General features: G+C 41.3%; 1 protein-coding gene across 1 annotated transcript in view; it reads right to left on the reverse strand.

Moving 5' to 3' along the window:
• Positions 1 to 23,191, reverse strand: part of adgrb3 (adhesion G protein-coupled receptor B3) — a 739,829-nt gene that overhangs the window by 56,412 nt on the left and 660,226 nt on the right. The window contains exons 24-28 of the mRNA XM_048596949.1: positions 22,497 to 22,582; positions 22,090 to 22,188; positions 21,558 to 21,729; positions 15,955 to 16,050; positions 2,137 to 2,176 (exon numbers count right to left, since the gene is read on the reverse strand). Of these exons, the coding sequence (XP_048452906.1) occupies positions 2,137 to 2,176; positions 15,955 to 16,050; positions 21,558 to 21,729; positions 22,090 to 22,188; positions 22,497 to 22,582 (493 nt within the window). The remainder of the gene's footprint in view (positions 1 to 2,136; positions 2,177 to 15,954; positions 16,051 to 21,557; positions 21,730 to 22,089; positions 22,189 to 22,496; positions 22,583 to 23,191) is intronic.

Genomic DNA, 23,191 nt, shown 5'->3' on the forward strand with positions numbered 1-23,191 from the left:
CTTTGGCTGGTGTCATACTGCAGTACCAAACTGAACTCTAGTCTGCCCTCTGAGGCACAGATAAAATATCCCACGGCCAATATTCTTCTCTCAAGCAACATCACAGTATCTGATTATCAGTTCAGTTGTCATTTTGTAGATATGAACTAAATGTAACATCAGTATTTGAACATGATTAAAATGAACAACTGTATTCTCATATTTCCACCAGGACTGAAGTTAACTGCTCTGTTTCCTTTCTCATGCTAAACTTTTCCCTTAAAATCTCAACAAATTTCCAGAAAGTAAAACTTCTGCTCTGATATCTAGCAAGCCTCTTCTAAAAGCTCACTCTTCTGGACCTGTATAAGACGGTCTAAGATCAGAATCATAATCTCAGAATAAGGAGTCACTCACTTAAGCCAGTGATGAGGAGGAATTTCTTCTCTCAGATGGTTGTGAATCTGTGGAATTCTTTACTGCAGAGGGCTGTTGAGGTTGTGTCATTAAGTATACTTAAGGCCGAGATAGACAGGTTTTTAATCGGTAAGAGAATTGAGGGTTATAGGGAAATGGCAAGAAAGTGAAATTGAGGATTATCAGATCAGCCATGATCTCAGTGAATGATGGTGCATTGTTGATAGGCTGAATGGCTTACTTTTGCCCCACATCTTATAGTCTTGTTAGACATTTACCAACATAGCCATAAACATTCCCTAGAGACTCCCATCAGGAATATGGACACACAAACATCCAAACGATCATTAAATATATGGCAATATATACTTCCATTAGACCTTACGGAACTCTATGCTAATAAATTTGATTCACAACACTTATTTATTTCTATCTCTGTTAATGGTGACTGCCTTGGCAGGAACTGACCTGGAGGACTGACAGTCAGCTGGAGTCAAAGTAACATCAATCACTTTAGTCATTACAGCGCATTCTAACAATCAATTCAATTCAATTTAACTGTGTTCATCAATTCAACTCTCGATAATTTCAACAACATTTCCAAGTTAGAAACTTGGGCGTCAAGGGGAGGAAGGAGAATCATGCTAGCACTTTTCAAAATTATTATCTCATGTTACTTCTGCTGGCATTCCCAGTAAAACAATTATGACTTTTCTTTGTGTCCTGCATACAAGTTGATGCTCCTACTGTCTCACCAAAAAAACAACAAAAAATATCTATGGCACAGGTATAGGATCATCAATCATCGCAGGTCCCCAGAATGAGCTACGCTTGTTTTGATGTGCACTGTTTTAATTGTTAGGTGCAGGCTAAGAGTGAGAATCAAGAAGCTGCAAAGATGGGAATGGAAGCCTGGAGATAAATTGTGAAGCTGAGTCCAGGAATCTGAGAGAGGAGAAAAAAAAATGGGGAGGGTAAAATCAACAGAAGTCAAGACGACTGACAATACACTTGAGAGCCTAGAACAAGATTGGGGCCAGGCTAAGACTAGATGAGCACAGTCTTAAAATTTCACAACTGTATGATAGATCAGAATAACTTGCAAAGAATATACTTTCATTCAGATTTTAACACCAAGAACTGACCTCAAATTTATAGCCTAGTATGTGAACATATACAGTATGAATAAATATTTGTACTATCAGAAGCAACTCTTTAACGCTCGTATTTAAATTGCATTCTCATGAGCGAATGTTGGGAGTGAAGATAAAATTTCTATGAAGTCCGTATCATTTCAACATCGAGGATTTGTATTTTTCAAAATGCCTTCTTCCCCTTCTGCAATGAACAAGGTTTGGGTTAGAAAATTACATCTATGTTTGAATTTACTGACTACATTTTCACTTCATTGCAATGTAGTGGAAGATGCAAGGCAAAATGGAGATTTACTACCAATTCAGCATGCTCTGTCCATAGTTTTGCATGAACCTCCTGCATAATTAGGCTTTGAATGATATCGCAAAATTCATGCTATGCATGGGAGAATCCTTCTATTTTGGTAGGGGTGTATTGGATCACCTTCTTTTATACAGGTCACCTGAATCTGTGTTGTGAATCAACTGAACATTGCACTGATTGGCAGTGGACCAGCTGTGATCTGTTTTATACTCCCACCAAAGCTGAAAGTTTCTCTCACCATGATAATTAAACAGAAGTGATAATTAACCAGTTCATTCTTACCTGATCGGCATGCAATGTCCACATCTTTTTCAAAGTCAGTCTGTTTAAAGTAAAATAGCAAAGTCAGTTATTTTGAGATGGCATCAAATGAAGGAAGTACCAACCCTTAATTTAAAAAAAAACTCAAGCTAATTAGCCCAATTTACATTCACTCAACTGGCGAGGAACAAAGTGGAACAAAAACAGAAAGTGCTGGAAATACATAGCAGATCGGATAACATCTGTGAGGACAGAAACAGTTAGTGTCTTGAGTCAAATATCACGGTTGTCAATATGACTCTTTCAAACTCAAATTTGCAAAACTCGAAATGTTAACTCTGTTGCTCGTCTGTAGTTACCACAAAGACCTACTGAGTATTTCCAACACTACTTCTTTTGATTTTGAATTTTCACTTTATTACAAACAGAATGAATTAATGTGCTGTCAGAACTTTTACAACCTTGTCCAATGCCTGACTTTTAGCAGGATGCTATCACTTTTGAGGGAAGAAGGTCAGCCAAAAGAAAACTAGGATATAAGGACATTGGATAATTCCAACCTGACCAGAACACACTGCTCAGCCAGATATGAGGTATCTTCACGTTAGATTCTAACTATCCATTATGCAATACCAATAAAAATAGTGGGCAAATGCATCTCAACATTAATACTGAAAGCACATGTAATGTACCAGGAACTAACAACAAACCATTCAGAGAAAGACAACAATATTTTTCAATCAAAACAAATCAAGTAAAAGCATTCAATTAGATTATTCTATTTGGAGGCAATCACATCCTGAGATCCAGCGTAATGCTCTCAAAATGATGAAGGCAAAGTTCTTTAAATAAGTACACCAACTAAACAGCTCAATATAAGCCTCATGGACAAGAAGTCCTTGTATAAATATATGAAGAGAAATTAAAGTTTTTGTACTTTTCAACATCTAATTTAAAATCTTAAAGGCCGCACTCTATGCTTTAGATTTGCCATTTTAGGGTTAGTTTTGCCACCTTTTCTCATAGTGAAACCACACTAGAAAAGTGATGCCATGATCAACGATTACATTTAACTAGGATTCTGGTATATTCTCCTGAATGTAAATTCAATTTACATAACCAGGATGGGTGAACAATAAACATGTATTCTATATTTAAAAATAAGACTATATGCAAATAATGTTAATTAGAAGTCTAATATACTTGTCGGACTCCTACCACTTGCTGCTGTAGATGGAATACAGATCATGGGACGACTACTTCACACCCTGGTGAGCTGGTAGTGACTAACAGCAGTTTAAAAGAGTATGTATCTTAATATAAAGACATTCTCCTTTTCGAATCGAAGATGTAACTTCACAACAACAATACAAAATAACATTGTGCCACAATAGATCTATATGTAAAGCAGCAGATTTACAAGTTTCTGAAACCTGTCTTTGGTTTGCTATCTATGCACATGTTAATCATTGCTGGAGAGAGCTGTATATTTTCAAGATATAGGACAGGGGTGCTGTGTTTGTGTTGCATTTTAGAGTGCATCCTAGGCACAACAGGATTATTCAGTGTTTCTGATTTTGGCAATTTTCTGGTTTCGCAACTGTTTTGATGCATGGTTGTGCTACTTGATGTTTGTACTTGATACAGTCTTGCTCTGACGATTTCTGTTGGATTCCACATGCCACAATTCAGGTAGTGTACACAAACATATTGTTGTGTATTCAGACAGATTAATTCATTGCTGTCATGTCTTCCATAAACAATTTTCATTTTTTTGTTTTTCAATAATACATTAGGTACCCCTGGATGTATTGACAAATGACAACAGAAGTTTTTCCACACTTGTCTGTCGCATAGAAATTCTGTAGCAGAGGGAACAGTCACATTGAGTGCTGTCAACCTGGGATGAAACTTGGCAAAGTACTAATTGTGTTTTGTTTGACAGTGCCTCATGGTTAAGATATTATTTCTTGAACTATATTTACTACTTTTCTATTAAAACTGGAATAGTGTGGTGATGACAATGGTATGGCTCACTCACCATTTCTCATACATCATCTTAAAAGATCTTGTATTGAGGTCCGTTATCAGAAACAATTGTCTGTGGCACTCAAATAGGGTGGAGATCGAAGTATTTTTGACCACAATGGCTTTACCAGAGGCAGCATGTAATGACAGATAATGGGAAAGTTGAAAAAGTAATCCATTTTAGCCAGGAAATGATCTTTGTGGAGGCTGAAGATGTCAGTGTGGATTTGGTTCATGAGTGTGTAGGTACTTCCAATGCAGTAATGGTTCATTTTGGTTGATAGGCATGAAGCTTTGATGCACCTTACATTTCCTCATGGCTTTTCTGGTGTCTTGGTGACTACCTCATTGGTACGCTGTCTTTCTGGTTCAGCCAATTTCCATGTTTGCCTACAGCAACTGTTGGCGGCTTGCAGGTCACATATTAAACTTAAATATGACACTTTGAGATATTCTGAACTGATCTCTAAAGAGCCAAAATGGTCTTACAGTCTTTGGAACATCCCAGAAGGACTCTAACCATTCCACCAATCACAGTAATCCATCGTTGTTTTAATACAGGATTTCAAAGGGAATGAAGTATAAGATATGTGGGTTTTGCTAAAACTATGCAAGGCAATAGCCAGACCTTGACTGGAGCATTATGAACAGTATTGGGCCCCTTATCTAAGGAAAGATATGCTGGCTTGGGAGGCAGTCCAGAGAAGGTTCACCATCTGATAGAGTGACTGTCTTATGAGGAGAGGTTGACTATATTTGGTCTGTACTCGTTGGAATATACAAGAATGAGGGACAAACTTATTGAAACATACAAGGTTCTTATGGAACTTGACAGGGTAGATGCAGAAAGATTGTTTTCCCCGTGGCATAGTTTAGGATCAGAAGCTGTTACACGTGTAAGACAGATATGTGGAGATAGTTCTCTTCTGAGGGTTGTGAATCTGTGGAAATCTCTACCGCAGAGGGCTGTCAAGGCTAGGTCATTAAATGTATTCAAGGCTGAGACAGATATTTAATCAGTTAGGGAAGAGGCAGGAAGGTGGAGTTGAGGTTGTCAGATCAGCCATAAATTCATTGAATGGCAGAGCAGACTCGATGAGCTGAGTGCCCTACTTTTGTCTGTGTTTTATGGTCGGATGGTTTCCTACCATAATGTGTGGCAAGTAGATTACCCAAAATGCAATGTACAGAAGGTTTTCTATTTAATGATAACGAGATATTCTTGCAGATAGAGTCATGGAGTCCTATAGCACAAGATACAGGCCCTCAGGTCCAAACGAGTCCATGCTGGCCAAAATGACCATCCATACTAATCCCATTTCCCTGCCCTTGGCCCATATCCATCTAAACCTTTCCTATTCATGTATTTGTCCAAATGCCTTTTAAATGTTGTTAATGTACCTGCCTCAACCATTTCCGCTGGAGCTCATTCCATATGCATATCACCATCTGTGTTAAAAAGTTGCCCCTCAGGTTCTCATTTATTTTTTTCCACTCTTACCTTGGACAGATACCCTCTACTCCTCGATTCCCCAACACTGGGAAAAAAGACCGTGTGCACTTACCCTATGCGTGCCTCTCGTGATCTTATACACTTCTATAAGATCCACCCTCAGTCTCCTACACTCTAAAGAAAAAAACGTGCGAGCTTGTCCAACCTCTCCCTGTAACTCAATTCCTTCAGTCCTGGCAACATTCTTGTAAATTTCTTCCGCACTCTTTCCAGTTTAATAACATCCTTCCTATAGCAAAGTGACCAAAACTGAACACAATATTCCAAGTGTAGCCTCACCAATGTCCTGTATAACTGCAACATAACTTCCCAACTTCTATACTCAATGCCCTAACTGATGAAGTCCAGTGTGCCAAAAGCCTTCTTCACTGCCCTGCCTACCCTGTGACTCCACTTTTAAAGAACTGTGTATCTAAACTCCAAGGTCCCTCTGTTCCACTACACTCCTTAAGGCCCTACCATCCACCATGAAATTCCTACCTTGATTTGACTTTCCAAAATGCAACACCTCACACTTATCTATATTAAACTCCATTTACCATTTCTTGGCCCACTTCCCACTATACCAGATCCTGTTGCAATTTCTGATAACCTTCCTTACTGTCCACGATACTGCCTATTTTGGTGTCATTTGCAAACTTACTAATCATGCCTTATACATTCTCATCCAAATCATTGATATAGATAACAAACAGCAATGGACCCAGCACCAACTCGAGGCACACCACTAGTCACAGGCCTGAACTCAGACAAGCATCCTTCCACTATTACCCTCGGCTTCCATCAAGCCAATTGTGTATCCTATTTACCAGCTCTCCCTGGATACCATATGATCTAACCTTCCAGAACAGCCTACCATTTGGAACCTTATCAAAGGCCTTAGTGAAATCCATATAGACTAAGTCTACTGCCGTGCCCTCATCAACCCTCCCGTTCACTTCATCAAAGAACAAATTTGAGGCATGATCTTCCACAGACAAAGTCATGCGGACTACTCCTAACCTAACCCAGTCTTTCCAAATGCATGCTTATCTTATCCCTCAGAATCTTCTTAAGTAATGTACCTACCACAGATGTTAGGCTTATTGGTCTATAGTTCCCAGGTTTTTCTTTGCAGCCCCTCCTGAATAAGGACACAACATTCACTACCATCCAGTGTTCTGGGACCTCACCTGTGGCTAGCTATGATGCAAATTTATATCAGCCAGGGCCCCTGCAATTTTTTCTCTAGCCTCTTGCAGGGGTCTTGGATATGTCTGATTAGGACCAGGAGATTTATCCTCTTCGTACATTCTAATACATCGAACATCTCCTCTACTGTGATATGGACTGTCCCCAAGATATCGCCACTAACTTCCCCACATTCCCACGTCTTCATGTCTTTCTCCATGGTAAACACAGAGGAGAAATATTCATTGAGGACCTTGCCCAGCTCCTGCGGTTCCACACATACATGTCAACTTTGGTCCTTGAGGGGTCCTATTCTCTCTCTAGTTATTCTTTTTCATTTAATATACTTAAAGAATTTCTTTGGATTTACCCAAATCTTCTCAGCCAAAGCTATCTCGTGCTCCCTTTTCACCCTCCTGATTTCCTTTTTCAGTGAACTCCTATATCCCCTGTATACCTCCAGGGATTTCCCTGATCTCAGCTGCCTGTACCTCAGCCATGCCTTCTTCTTTTTTCCAGTCAAAGCCTCAATATGTCTTGTCATCTAGGGTTCTCTACTCCTGCCAACCTTGCCCTTCACCCTCACAGGAACATGTAGATCTTGAACTCTAGCTATCACCCTTTTAAAGGCCTCCCACTTGCCAGAGGTCCCTTTACCTGCAGACAAACTACTCCAATCAACCCCTGCAAGCTCCTGTCTAATTTCATCAAAATTTGCCTTGCCCCAATTCAGATCCAGGGAGATGTTTGTGATTAGATAAATGACTTAGAGTACCTTTGACGTGGAGGTACCGGTGTTGAACTGGGGTGGATGAGGTCCAAAGTCACACGACACCAGGTTATAGTCCAATAGGTTTATTTGAAATCACAAGCTTTGTAGCACTGCCCCTTTATCAGGTGAAGTGAAGAAAAGTACACAGGTGCAGAATTTATAGGCAGAGAGATCAATGGGCAGAGATCAAAAGATCATACAAATAGTGTTGATAGGCTGAATAAAAAGTCTCTGCAGGTGATCAAAAGTGTCAGATAGTGTGAGTGAAATGTCAACGGCTGAATAGTAAGTGAAGGGGATGACCTATGATCCGGTAAATTGAGGCAGAGATAATTACAATATATTAAAAATAAGTTGGTGCTGGGTACAAACCAAATGGCTAGAATAACATGAAATGTATAGGAGTCGTATGTTGAGGGTCTAGCTAACAAGTAATCAAAAACTGTATAAACTAATTAAGGTAGAGAGATCATAAGTTATCTAGGTGATGGTGTCAAAACAGGACAGTAAGGAAGATTTTATAAATACAGAAAAAGTATGGTGGGGTTACATATCTCACGACATGAACCCAAGATCACAGCTGGCCATGGAACTTGGCTATCAGTTTCTGCTCAGTGATTCTGCATTCCAGCATATCTTGAAGGTCACCCTGCAGGATGCTTACCAAAGATCGGAGGCTGAATGTCCTTGACCGCTGAAGTGCTCCCCGACTGGAAAGGAAAATTCCTGCCTGGCGATTGTTGCGCTGTGTCCATTCATCTGTTGTTGTAGCATCTGCATGGTCTCGCCCTATACCATGCCTTGGGGCATCTTTCCTGCAGCGTATGACGTGGACAACATTGGCTGAGTCACATGAGTATCTGTTGTGTATGTGGTAAGTGGTGTTCCTATGGTGATGGTAGTGTCCAGGTGTTTGATCTGGCATTTCTTGCAGAGGTTGCTGTGGCGGGGTTGTGTGGTGTTGTGGTCACTGTTGTCCTGAAGGCTGGCTATGATGGTCTATTTGGTTTGGTTTGGTGGCCATTTCAAGATGAGAAGTGGGGCCATAGGGATGATTTTGGCAAGATGTTAGTCATTATCAATGACATGTTAAAGGCTGCAAAGAACACATAGTAGTTTCTCTGCCCCGTGAAGTAGTGGATGATGAAGGGTACTCTATTGATCGTGTCCTGTGTCTGTCTTCTGAGGAGGTCATTGCGGGTTTTTGCTGTGGCACGTTGCAACTGGTGATCAATGAGTTGAGCATTGTATCCCATTCTTACGAGGGCGTCTTTCAGCATCTTTAGGTGTCTGTCCCATTCATCCTTGTCTGAGCAGATCTTGTGTATATGCAGGGCCTGTAGGGTCTGCTGCCTTTCCAATAAGTGCAAGAAATCCTGTGTTCATCTCCTGTCTGCTTGCAAGATATACAGATCTATCTGAATTAGGAACAGTAATTAAGGCTGTTTGGTTGCATGAGTTATGGTACATTTAGTGTCCGTTGCCATAGCTGGTCAACCTGGTTGGCACTGTTGTGTTCTTGCTGACTTTTCTAGGTTTACAGAATCCCCGCCCACAAGACAGTTACATGTGGCACATTTGTGATAATGGCAGTAATCATGGGTGATTTTAGTCCACGTATAAACTGGAAAAATTTGATTGGCAATATTAGCCTGAATAAGGAATTCAGGGAATCCTTCAGGGTGGCTCAGTGGTTATCACTGCTGCCTCACAGCGCCAGGAGCCTGGGTTCGATTCCATCCTGGGCGGCTATCTGTGCGGAGTTTGCACATTCTCCCCGTGTCTGCATAGGTTTCCTCTGGATGCTCCGGTTTCCTCCCACAGTCCAAAGATGTGCAGGTTAGGTGGGTTGGCTATGCTAAATTGCCCATAGTGCCCAGGGATGTTCAGGTTAGGTGGGTTAGACGGGTTAGACATGGGAAATGTAGGGGAATAGGTCTGGCTGGGATGCTCTTCGGAGGGGCAGTGTGGACTTGTTGGGCCGAATGGCCTTTTTCCACACTGTAGGGATTCTATGATGAACAACATGTTTTGGAACCTACCTGACGACAGGTTACATAGGACCTGGTATTATGGGATGAGACAGGATTAGTGAATGGCCTCAAGTGTTAAGGCACCTTGACGTAGCAGCAACCACAATATGGTTAACATTTGAAAATGGATACATAACAGTACTTCTCAATCTAATTCCCAACTCTTGAATACAGAATAAAAACCAAAGGAAGGGGAGGAAGGGTCACCGGACCCGAAATGTTAATTCTGTTTTCTCCTTCACAGATGCTGCCAGACCTGCTGAGCTTTTCCAGCAACTTTGTTTTTGTTCTTGAATACAGAATACAGCCTTAATACGTACATTTTCAAAATGCCCTCTGCAATTCTATACAGAATGCACTGTTCTTTTTTGATTCACTGTTATCAAAGCATTTTATTTTTAATGTATAGAAGAGTCCAAGCTGTACAATTAGCAAGCCATAGAATTAATGAAATATACAGTATTTTTGTTTTAATAAAATGATGAATGTTAGTGCTGAAAAGACACATCAAGTAAAAATCATTCTTCTGTCATTACCCCTTACAAAACCAAATCATGAAAAATGTTGAGATTGAGGTAATGTTGATGACATCACTGTGGTAGGTTGAATATCAAACAACGACGAGTCAGAATACAGAAAGGAGATAGATGGCTTGGTGATGTGGTGCAATGATAACAACCTCTCTCTCAATGTCAGTAAAACAAGAGAACTGATCACTGACTTCAGAAAGAAAGGAGGAAAACACACCCCCATCTACATCATCAGGGTGGAGGTTGAAAGGGTTGACAATGTCAAGTTCCTAGGAGTGACAATAACTGACAGCCTGTTCTGGACTTCCCATGATGATGCAATGGTCAAGAAGGCACAACAACGCTTCTTCTTCCTCAGGCGGCTTGAGAAATTCGGCATGTTCATAAGGACACTTGCCAAAGAAAGCAAATTATCCGGGTGCATAACGGCCTGGTACGGCAACTGCACTGCCCATAAGAAACTACAGAGGGTTGTGTGCATAGCCCAAACCATCACGGAAGCCAACCTTCCATCCATGAACTCCATTTACATTTCTCACCGCGGAAAGGCTGCCAACATCATCACAGATCCCTCCGACCCCAGTAATGCTTGCCTACATCCTCTTCTGTCAGGTAGAAGACATAGAACCCGGAACACACGCACCAACAGGTTCAAGAAGAGCTTCTTCCCTGCTTTTATTAGACTGATGAATGGACTCTCTAACTTCAAATAATGTTGCTCTTGTTAATGTTGATTTTGCTTCGCACATCCTGTGCAGTGTAACCTGTATACCTACTCTGTCCAAGCACTGTATGATCTGTATGTCCTTGCTTACTATGATCTGCCTGTTTTAGTTTTCTATGATTCACATCTCAGTTTTAAGTGAGTGTCCCTTATTCTGAAACTACGTCCCCTAGTTTGAGACTCCCCCACAATGAAAACATCTTCAAACAGTTTGCTGAATGACACATCTTAAAATTCTGATGAATTATTTTGCACTGCATTAAGGACAGTACAAAGTAATACTTTCCCAATGAATTCTGCTTGTCAGCTTTTATGCTGCATGTAACAGTTTGGAGAAATCCTTTGGCTACACATTTTACTACTACCATTTCAGTTTTAAATCACATCAAAAAACCTGCACATCAAATAAATGCAAAGTTTAAAACTCTAACAATTGGTATCATTAACTGCTGTAAGTTAATACCTAACAAACAACTGCACAGTATATTGAGTTCTGAGATTGTCCTGTGCAATATAAATCCCTCAATTAACATTTAAAACAGCTATAAAAACAGAACCCATTGAAAATGCTGGGCAGATCTGGCAACATCTATGGAGAGAGAAACAGGAGAGAAAGGAGGAATTTTACCTCACCACCTAAAAGAAGAGTGAAAATAACAGAGGCAGAGGGACAAAAAATGCCAAGCAGAATCCATGTAGAGGCAGCAGACAATGTGACTGATTAATGGTCCAATGAACAGAATTAAAAGGACATCCAGAAAGGAAAATGTTAGTGTTTTGATCATTTGATGAGAGCTGAGCAGCTACAGAACTCTCTACTAGAGGGGAAAATGGAGGGCAGGAGCAAGAGGGATAGACCTGTGCATCATCGGACCATGGGTGTCACAGGGCAGTTTCAGATGAGTGGCAGTGGATGTTTGAGGATGCCAAAAGGTCAATCAGTGTGATATACCATGGCACCAAACACCATGAAGTCTTCTTGAGTCGCTGACTATCTGCCACCAATTGAATGGAGGCAGCTTCCCTGATCCTCTTTTCTCTGAGGATGTGGTGTCCATTCCTTTTGTGTTGGTGGATCAGAGCTGGGGTGAGGAAGGGTGGGGTGACTTTGGGTATTTGATCCGGCAGTAGGATGGTGGGATTGCTTGGATACAGGGTTAGTAGAGAAAGGGTGAGTTGGGGGTGGGGGGGTGGGGGCGGGGGGTTTGGACTTCACTGATGAATCAGGAAGTCAACATAAATGTTATGCAGGAATTAGAACAGGTTTTGATCCTCTGATGTTACCTGGTTAATTAGTAAGCTGTAATCAGTTAGAACCCTCAGATCAGAAATCCCAACTCAACATTCGAGATGTTTTTGAAGGGTTCCAGTGCTGGGTAACTGCTTCAAGGAAATTATAACTTCCCAGGCAGTTCTTGCAGAGTCAACTGCATCAGGATTTCTGCATGGTCCTGCTGCTCAGCTCCAATCTGCACTGCTGCACAGCTCCAATCTGCGCTGCTCTAATGCCATCTCTCCACTGGGGTTATTGGGCCAATACTAATGTATAGCTCCTAACTCTATAACTCTTTACCAATGTCAAGAGTGCCTTTCATACACTTTTATGTTAAAAAAAAAGGAAAGTATACCAAAATAACTTAAAAAAACAATCCCTTAAAGGGGAATTGTAACCAAAATCAAATCCCACTAGGAAACTTATCAATTAAACTAACATCTGCTGCGGACTATGTACTTCAGCCCCTGTAGTGCTTATAGACAGTGGAAAGCCTCAAGTTATGAGTGAATACCATATCCTTCTCCAAGGATACTTGGACATGGATGTAAAAGAGGCAGCCAGTACAGTTTAATGACTTCCCCACCACCCCACATTCTGCCTAGATCTGCTAATGGCCACTTGACCACTACTCATACATATGAGCAAACCAAATGAGCATGGTAACTACATAAAACCCCTTATAGGGTGCTGCAATGAAAACAAAAACCCATAGTTAAAGCAAAAACTTCAAGTGAAATTAAAATATCATTCCTGGGGCTGATGATGCCCTCCAGCACCTGACATGCTCACTGGTCACGGAAGGCATCAAAGTACCTCTTCATACCTACACAGATGCTCAGTAAGGAGTGTCGCTCACGGGGATTTCCCTTACCTTAATTTATACGATTAACACCACCTCTCTCAGTGGCACTATTGAGGTTCCCAGAATTGTATGCACTTTGATTGTGTTACCAATGTTGATGCCTGCCCACTGCATGCCCCCACCCCTTCTCATGGCAAAATCTCACCTTGAATTAATACAGCTTGTGACTTTGATCTGAAACAGTAACTCTCCTTCTCCATAGATGCTACCTGACCTGCAGAGTGTGTCTGCATTTTCTGTCCTTTTTTGTTGTATTCTCAACATCCACACAAATTTCCTTTTGTATCAGCATAAATTTTACATCTACTCTTTCTTGACTTTCATTTCTATGTTGCTATTGTAACTAAAATCTTCCTTCCACACCAAAAGAAAACAAAGAACTCTGGAGAGATAAAACAGAAATTGCAGTAAAAGCTCATCAGGTCTGGCTGTATCTGCGGAAAGCAAAACAAAGCATTCGTGTGCAGTGACCTTTCACCAGTAGTGAAAGCAGCTGCAGAAGGGTAGTATTTTTGCTGATGACAGTGGGTGTGTGGTGGTTTGGTGAAGAAGTAAATATAAAGAATGGAGACAGTGCCAAGATGGGGATAGAGGAAAGGGGAGATGAATAAGGGGATTGCTAATAAGCCAAGAGGGAGATAAATGCTAGGTAAGGTGCTAATGGGAAGAGTAAATGGTTGAAAATGGGTGGCTGTGCTAGCAGCAACCCATTCAGAATTGGGCTAAAAATAACCCTGAGCTTCCAGCTGCCTGCCATTTCAACACACATTGTGCTCGCTGCTTTCATTTCTGGCCAGGGGTCAATAAACTTGAAATGTTAACTCTGTTTCTCTCTCTATAGCTCCTGTCAGACTTGCTGAATTTCTCTTCACTTTCTGGTTTTCTTTCTTCCTTTTTTTTATTTCTCTCTCTGTACCTGATCTAGCAATGAATTTACCTGCTCAAATGCATGTTCCTCGTGCTCCGCATCTCCTATGATTTCAAACTGATCCTTTCAGACAATATCCTGTTGCTTTGTTTGTTCACCCAGGTTGCTAGGCACACTGTCAGCCTCACTGCACCTTTATCAGCTCATACACTCATACATATGCTTTTATCCATTATCATTTCAGGGATGACATGAACTGATTGGCTAACTAGGCCCTCATTATTCAAAGAGTAATTGAGAGTTAACCATGTTGCTGTGGGTCTGGAGTCACATGTAGGTCAGACCACACAAGGATGGCAGGTTTCCTTCCCTAAAGGACTTGAGCGAATTTGATGGGTTGCCGTGTTTTTCATTCTGGATTTTAATAAAATCCTTCTACCATTGTGGAAAATGAACCTATTTACTCAGAGAATAAGCCTTGAGCTCTGGATTACTAGACTAGTGAGACTACCATCACCACCTTTCTTTGCTGAGCTGAAGAGTGCAAGTGCTACTTAATGACAGAGTTGATCATATGTTAGGCTGTAGCAAAATCTGCCTCAGGATATACATATTTTAAAGTTTCTCAGAGTAAAACGATGAACCAACAATAGATATGTTCTTTGAGGGTTTAGATCAGTCATTCTGCCACAGAAGGCAATGAAAATACAAAAACACATACTGGCATTTCAATTAACTTTCAGATCAACTGCTTCCTTGAGCTCTGTTTGATTGTCAATAATAATGTGAGGATGGAGTATTTTCAAGGGACTGATTAACTTATCTATCTCACTTGTGCTTTGCCACATGATTAAAATGGTGATAACAAAGTTGCTTGGTGAGAACAGAGCACATTTGGGATGAACGCCCAACTTTTGGTTACGAGGATGGCTGGGAGGATGAAATTAAATGCAGAAAGTTACAACAATAAAGGGACACGAGGTTACTTGTACATGAAAGACAGAAAGTTAGCACACAGGTAATCAGGATGGTTAGTGGAACGTTGGCCCTTATTTCAAAGAGGTTGAAGTATAAGAATAAGGACTGTTTATCATGAATGTGCAAGGAGCTGGTGAGACGTACTGAGAGCAGTTTTGGCTGCCTTACTTATTTATGAAAGGTAACATTTCATTGAAGGCAGTTCAGAGAAGGTTAACTAGGATATGGAGGGATTGTTTTATGAGCAAAGACTAAACAGGTTAGGACTCTACTCTTTGGAATTAGGAAGAATGAGAGATGAAGAATAAGGGCGGCATGGTGGCTCAGTAGTTAACACTGCAGTCTCACAGTGCCAGGAGCCTGGGTTCGATTCCACCCTTGGGCGACTGTCTGTGTGGAGTTTGCACATTCTCCTCGTGTTTGCATGAGTTTCCTCCGGGTGCCCCGGATTCCTCCCACAGTCCAAAGATGTGCAGGGTAGGCAGATTGGTCATGCTAAATTGCCCATAGTGTTCAGGGATGTGTAGATTAGGTGGGTTATAGGGGCATAGGTCTGGGTGGGATGCTCTGAGGGTTAGTGTGGACTTGTTGGGTCGAAGGGCCTGTTTCCACACTATAGGGATTCTATGATGATCTTACTGAAACAGAAGGGATTTGATTGGGTAAATGCTAAGAGGATGTTTTCCCTCCTAGGAAGGTCTAAGACCAGAGGGCATAGTCTTAGAATTAAGAGGCGTCAATTTAAGATTGAGATGAAGAGGAATTTCTTCTCTCTGAACTCTTTGCCACAGAGATTTGTAGGAGAAGAGTCCTTGTGTACCTTTAAGTCTGAGATAGAATTTGTGATCAGTAGGGGATCAAGGATTACAGCAAAATGCAAGAAAGTGGACTTGTAGAATGTTGGATCAGCCATGATCCTATTGAATGGTGGAGGTGGTTCAATAGGTTGAATGGCTTACTGCTGTTCCTTTTTCTTATGGTCTTATGGTCTTAAATGGGTACAAATTGGATATCTAATCCGCAGCTGTCCTCATCTGCAGATTAGGTCAAAAACCAGACAAAAGAATAAAGAAAGTGATGCTAACCATGATCCGAGCATGGCCATTTGGAAATGTACTTGCTGTATCTCCAGCTATTGGATCCTGGCAGTTCCTCAGACAGCATCGAACAGCATCTTGAACCTATTAAACAGGAAGATACCAGTAAGGAAATTGGTACTATCAGTATCTAGGCACATACGCATTTGTAACTTCGCAGAAATTCAAACAAAGAATTATTGCTAATTTGCAGCCAACATAAGAGAGAGACAGTGCAACATTTGGTTACAAGCTGCACTGTCATGTCATGCTGTGGACTGTCCAAAAATAGTAGATGGCAGAATCATAGCTATCACAATGCAGAAGAAGGCCATTCGACCCAGCATTTCTTGACTGTTTCTCTGAATGAACAATTTGCTTAGTAACATTCTGCTATCTTCTCCCCATAATCCTGTACATTCTTTCTTTTTAGGTTGCTAATTCCTTTTCCAATGTCTCAACTTAACCTCTCTCCACCACCTCTCCAACAGTGCATTCCAGACCCTAACCATTCACTGCAGGAAGCAGACTTTCCTTATGTTGCTTTGTTTCTTTTACCAATTCCTTTAAATATGTGCCCTCTCATTTTGATCCTTTCAACAATGGGAACAGTATCTCCCTAACTACTCTGTCAAGACCACCCATGATTTTGATCTCATCTCGATCCTCTCTTCTCCAAGAAAAACAGTCCCAATGTCTCCAATCTATCTTCATAACTTGAAGTTTGTCATTTCTGGAATCATTCTTCAGAATCTTTTCTGCACTCTCTCTCCCTACACTTTACAAAAGTGCAGTGCTTATATCTAGATGAATACTCCTGATGAGGTTGAACTATGGCTTTTATCATTGTTATATTTCCCCTCTTGTGTTTCGTCCATTTAAAGTAACATGCTCATAATATAGGAACAGGAAACAATTCAGCCACTCCACCATTAAATGTGACCACTCTTGATCTGAAGTTTTAACTCTTAACTACTGGGTGCTTCCAAAATCCTTAATTCCTCTAACCTAGCAAAAATCTGTCCATCTCAGAATTGAAATTTTCAATTGATTCCCAACCTCAACAATTGTTCAACCAAAGGTTTGGGCTTATATTTCCACTCACTCTTCTGGCCTATAAGAGGTCTTCGTTTACTGCTTCTCCTGTCTGCATCAGAACCTCAAATGTGAGACTGAATGGTGTGGTCTGGGAGTGGTTATGGAGAAGGTGGATGTATGATTGGTTCACTGTAAATGTGGCTCCTCACTAGGATATGCTGGGACACGTTATTGATGTAGCCTTATGAAAATGTGAATGGTTATGGCACTGCTGACCATTTGTCATTCTGGATCCAAATCACTTGGTGAGACAGAAACCAAGTTATCTTACTTTGTGCATAGTTTATTGACTGCTCAGTCTTACAGGTCCTCTCACCCTTGTGTTACAGGACTCTGTATATGTATATACTCATGATTAATAGCTACCATCTAAAATAAAGATATTAACAACTTAATGCCATTAACTAGACATAAACACACTCCCTGGTCAGGAGTTTACATTATTTCTTTGGTATTCTTCCATGGGATTTTTAAAATAAAATTTTATAGAATCCCTACAGTGTGGAAACAGGCCATTCGGGCCAACAAATCCACACCAACTCTCTGAAAAGCAACCCACTCACTCACCCTCACCCCCCATTCCTATAACTCTGCAGTTCCCATAGCTAATCCACCTAACCTACACATTGTTGGACACTATGGGCAATTTATCATGGCCAATTCACCTAACCTGAATGTCTTTGGACTGCAGGAGGAAACCGGAGCACCCAGAGGAAACTCATGCACACATAGGGAGAAAGTGCAAACTCCACACAGACAATCACAGGTGGAATTGAACCTGAGTCCCTGGCGCTGAGAGGCAGCAGCGCTAACCATTGAGCCACCGTGCTGGCCCCGGATCTGGGGATTGCTGGCAAGGCAATTTGTTGTCCGTTGTCAATTGTCCTTGCACTGAATGGCTTGCTGTAGATTGGAAATCAGACATAGACCAGACCAGGTAAGGATATCAGATTTCTTTTCCGAAAAGGCATTAGTGAAGTAGGAGGGTTTTTAATGAAAATTGATCATCATTTCATGGCCTACATTACTGACACAACCTTTATATTCCAGATCTGTGAATTCATCCAGCTAAAGTGATGGTGTCTGAATTCATGAGCCCAAGAATTAGGCTGGGGCATTGGATTACTCTGTCACCTCTGCAGATATGCAGCTGCAATGGATGACATAACTGTGTTAAAGGCACCATTGTGAAGCACAGCCTCCTCAAACATTTCTCGTCTGTCAGGCAGAGATAGACAAAGAGTTCCCCATGTTGAAATAGCCTCCTGCTCTACACCCAACTTCTCCCTCTTTTATCAGCTGCTCCTGCAGTTTTCCTTCCTGCTTCCTTTCATCCCTTAGCCACTAAGGTAATCCGAGGGGACCATCCATTAGCTGTAATGAAACCTGTACAAGATTGACAAGCAGTCCAACACCAGACTGGACAGGTTATTATTTTGCTTACATGACAGGAAAGTGAGCAACCCAAGGACATGGATTTCAAATGATTCGCCAAAGAAGCAAAGAGGAGTGGGGGAAAAAAAATCCACTCAGTATATTGTTACTTTCTAGAGTACACAGCCTAAGTGGGCAGTAAATATTGAATCAACAGTAACATTCAAATATTAATCAATAAATAATTGAAGCAAAAACATTCACAGAGCTATGTGGAAAGGGCAAGGGAGTGAGTCGAACTAGATGCCTCCTTCTAAGCATTGGGACAAGCACAATGGGTCAAATGGTTTCCTTTTGCCGAGGGAAGGGTAATCATCAGAAGGTCAAAGTCATTATTCCATCAACGTCACAAACTCCTTCCTCAGTCACTGCTTCCAGTCTTCACCATGCAACTGAAAACAGCCCTTTACAACCTCTCTGCCTCACTGAACAATTCAATTACATTCTAAACATACTTTATTGTTTTTCTTATTTATTTGTAGGATATAGGGATTGCTAGCCCATCTCTACACACCTTTGTAACTTGGTGGTGAACTGCCTTCTTGAACTGCTGAAGTGCAAGTTGTATAGGTAGCCTCACTATGCTGTTGGGGAGGGAGTTCCAGGATTTTAACCTAGTGACGCTGAAGGAACAGTGATGTATTTCCAAGTGTGGATGATGTGTGGCTTGGAGGGGAGCCTGCAGGTGGTGCTGTTCCCACAGATCTGCTACCTGAGAGCTTCTAGATTAGTGTTCATGGATTTGGAAGATGCTGTCTAAGGAACTTTGGTGAATTCCTGCAGTACATGTTGTAGATGGTATACACTGCTGCTACTCAGCACTGCTGGTGGAGGGAGTGGATGCTGAAGGTGTTAGATGAAGAGCCAATTAAATAGGATTCAGGCTTGATCTGGATGTTGTTGAGTTTGTTGAGTGCTGTTGGAAATGCACTCACCCAGACAAGTGGGGTTTATTCCATCACACTCCTGAGTTGTGCCTTGTAGATGATGGACAGGCTTTCAGGAAACAGCTGAGTTACTGCCTGTAGGATTCTGAGCATCTGACCTGCTCTTGTAGCTATAATATTTATACGGCTAGCCTAGTTCAGTTTCTGGCTAAGGGTAAACTCCAGGATATTGGTAGTAGAGGATTCACTGGTGGCAATATCAGGAAAATTCAAGTGGAGACAGTTAAATTCTCTGCTGTTGGAGATAGTCACTGCCTGGCATTTGTGTGGCACAAATTTACTTGCCACTTATCAGCCCAGGCCTGAATGTTGTCCAGGTCTTACAGAGTATGGCCACAGACTGCTTCAGTATCTGAGGAACTGCAAATGAAATTTAACACTGTACAATTATCAGCAAACATTCATACTTCTGACCTCAGAGGAAAGACTGAAGTAGCTGAATATAGTTAGCCTCAGGACATTATCCTGAGAAACTACGGTTCTTGTACCACAGTTGTGGAATCCCTACTACCGAGACAGGAGGTCCAGGTCCAAGTTCACTTTGTTTTAGAACTGTGTTATAACATCTCTGAATGGATTGATTAGAAAACATCTACCCTGAGGAACTCCTGCAGAGAGGATATAGGGCTGAGATGACTGATGTTGAACAACTACAGCCATCTTGCCTCATGCCAGGTATGACTCAAACCAATGGAGAGTTGTCCCCAGCTTCATATCGACTCCAGTTTTGCCAAGGCTTCCTTGTTGACACACTTGGTCAAATGTCAAGAGCTGCTATACTCACCTCTGAATTTCAGTTCTTTTGTCCATGTATCTGCTCCATCACTTTTGTAATATCTGCCAACTCCATCCCTGCCTACGCTCTTCTGTTGCTGAACAATCCTGGCCTCCTCGCCTTTATTACCTTGAACGCTGACAATGCCATAGCCGTCATGGTCAGCCCCCCATATTCCACCCTTCAGAACTTGAACTCAACCAAAGTCCTGCTACCTGTATCCTCATTCACAATAAGTTATCTTCATCATCACCTCATGGCCACATAGATTTTTTTATTTTGGCGTGGCACATGGGTGTTGCTGGCAAGGCCAACATTTTTGCCCATCCTTAATGATCCTTGAACTGAGCAACATTTTCAGAGTGTAGTTCAGAGTCAACCACATTGTTATGGATCCGTAGTCTCATGTAGGCCACAGCATGTAAGGACAGCAAGTTGCCTTCCCTAAAGGGCATTAGTGAACAAGATGAGATTTTGCAATAACTGAAAATGGTTGCAGGGTGGTCATTAAGCTAGGTTTTTAACATCATACTTCTGTTAAATACAAATTTCACCATCTGCCATGGTGGGATTCAAACTCATGACCATTTGAACTATATTACCACCTCCCCAAATGAGTTTCATAAAACCATTTTAATTCTGTTGCAAGATCTTCTTGGACAGCTCCACTAATACCCTCTTCATAATCATGACAGCAAGGATCCATGTGTGAATAATAGCTTCATTTCTTTCCATGTCACCACAGACAGAGGTTACAGCTGTTGCCTAACACCACTCTATTAGATGCAGTATGGATACAGATGAGGAAAATGCAATCTCTTTCTGTCATTGTAATTCAAAGCGCTCTGTCACTTTTGGTTGTGTCAGTATGTAACTGGAAATGAGGAATAATATAGATAGATATCCCTAACACATTGAGAAAATATAAGAAATAAGAGCAGGAGAGGGTGGTTTGCTACTCAAGTCTGCTCTGCCATTCAGTAAGATCACAGCTAAACTCTGACAACCATTCCATATTCTTTTCATTTTCCATTATCCCTGAACCCTTTGGTGGCTAAACATTTATTGCTTCCAGTCTTGACTCAATGTCCTTTACATTCCCACACCTCTGGGATGTAGGATTCTAAAAATCACCATTCAGTGGGACGTTCAGAAAACTGGTCCTGGCTGCCGTGTTGGTTGTGAGGTGTGGCAGGGCAAAGGGGAGAAGATGGGTCTTTAAAACAACTGGACCAGGCTTCATTGCCCAGCTACTTTTTGCCTGCGGCTTGCATGATATGCATATATCATTTTGAACATACTGGCCAGGCAATACCACAGCATGATTAGAATGTGGTTGCATCTACCTGAACACTCACCTCTCTCCTAAGCACGCAGTGCACCATGACAATGACAAATCCCTGTAGCGAATCAAAGACAGCGAAGAGGATCTGGAACAAGATGGAACGTTTGTCGGTCATTGCCAGGACTGCGGACATCCAGGTCAGAGCAAGAAGGGGCAGCACCACACAGGAGCTCCACAGGGATGCCCTGCACATAAGGAGAACACTGGTCAGGATCCAAGTGAGGCAGACATTTTGAAAAGCTTAAGAGTGACGTAAATTACACATTTAGAGGTAAAAAAGTTAAATCTCTCTTTTTCCTAGATGTCAATCCGTACTTTACTGGTTTGTATATTTATGCTATCTCTAAAGACACCTTGTTATATATCTATCACCTTTTGAACAGTGGTTCGAAATTAGAATTTGTATATATCTCCATAAATTAAAATGCTATGATTACCAAATAATTGACAATGTTTTGCGGGCAGTTTATAGTTATTAAGTATTAAAGTACTTATATACATCTATTCATACATAGAGATACATATTTAAAATGCTTGAGACTAACATGGCATTACTGGCAGTGGTGGCTGACAAGGCTGTCGTTGAAACAACTCCGCACTTGGAACATTTGAGCGTCAGGCCGCTATGGGGCTCACTCATCTGACTGGAACCAAATAAAAATTCAACAAAAGAAAGGAAGAGAAAAATTGCAGCTTTAAAATAAAAGTTATTCAGCACCCTCAGGAAGTCAAAAAGAAAATAAGAGTAAGAGTTCTCCAATCGTAAATATGGTAATTACATTACACCACACTAGTGAGAAAGCCATGCAGAATCTTGATCAATGTCAACAGATTTAGTTCAACGGCATGCAACACTATTTAACGCAGGGTAATATTTCCTTTACCGTGTCACGGAGAAACATTTCAAGGGAGCTGTTAAAATACAACAAATGATTCAGCATTCACCACCTACCCTCCTCTATGTTTTAGCTTTTTATCTACGATCCCATCTCTCGACACGAGTTTATTAAAAACTAAAATGCCGATCACCATGTTGACCTGCGAAAGAAGAAATGCTTTTTGTCATCTTTAATGTTGAACAACGCTGATCATTGTTTCAGAGCCACGACATCCTCGGTTTTCAGATTTTTAGCTCAGTACAATCAGATATTATGACCTATTTCAACCTGCATTGGCACCTTGAGACTTTAATTCTGGTAGTGCAAACAAGCCCACCCACAGGCAACACTGGAACCGTGAACATTTGGCTAACCATTCACATCCAGTATTGACAGAGAGGTTATGGATGTGATGCATACAATTCTGCTTTCAAGGTTTCATTTTCAACTCTTTCCTTTCCTCCTCAGCTTTGTGGGTAATGCATTTAATACCCATCTCCAACTGTCCCCTAAAGGTAATGTCAGGGCTAGAAACAAAAGCAACTGTGGTACTGGTAATGATCCCAGTCTCTTTGATTAGACTGAAACCCTGTCATTGGTCTCATTCTGGGTCTGATTCTGCACTCCGTGGTACAGTTACAGCATTCCCCAGTGACTTTGAAGAAAGTTACACATAGAGGTCTGATGACCTCGATGGCCTGGATTTCCCTTTTCACTTTAATTTGAATTGTTGACAGGTCATGTGGATCTCTAGGCATTCATCAACAGT

This window comes from Rhincodon typus, chromosome 5 (genome assembly GCF_021869965.1).
Source record: "Rhincodon typus isolate 14 chromosome 5, sRhiTyp1.1, whole genome shotgun sequence".
Lineage (NCBI taxonomy): Eukaryota > Metazoa > Chordata > Chondrichthyes > Orectolobiformes > Rhincodontidae > Rhincodon > Rhincodon typus.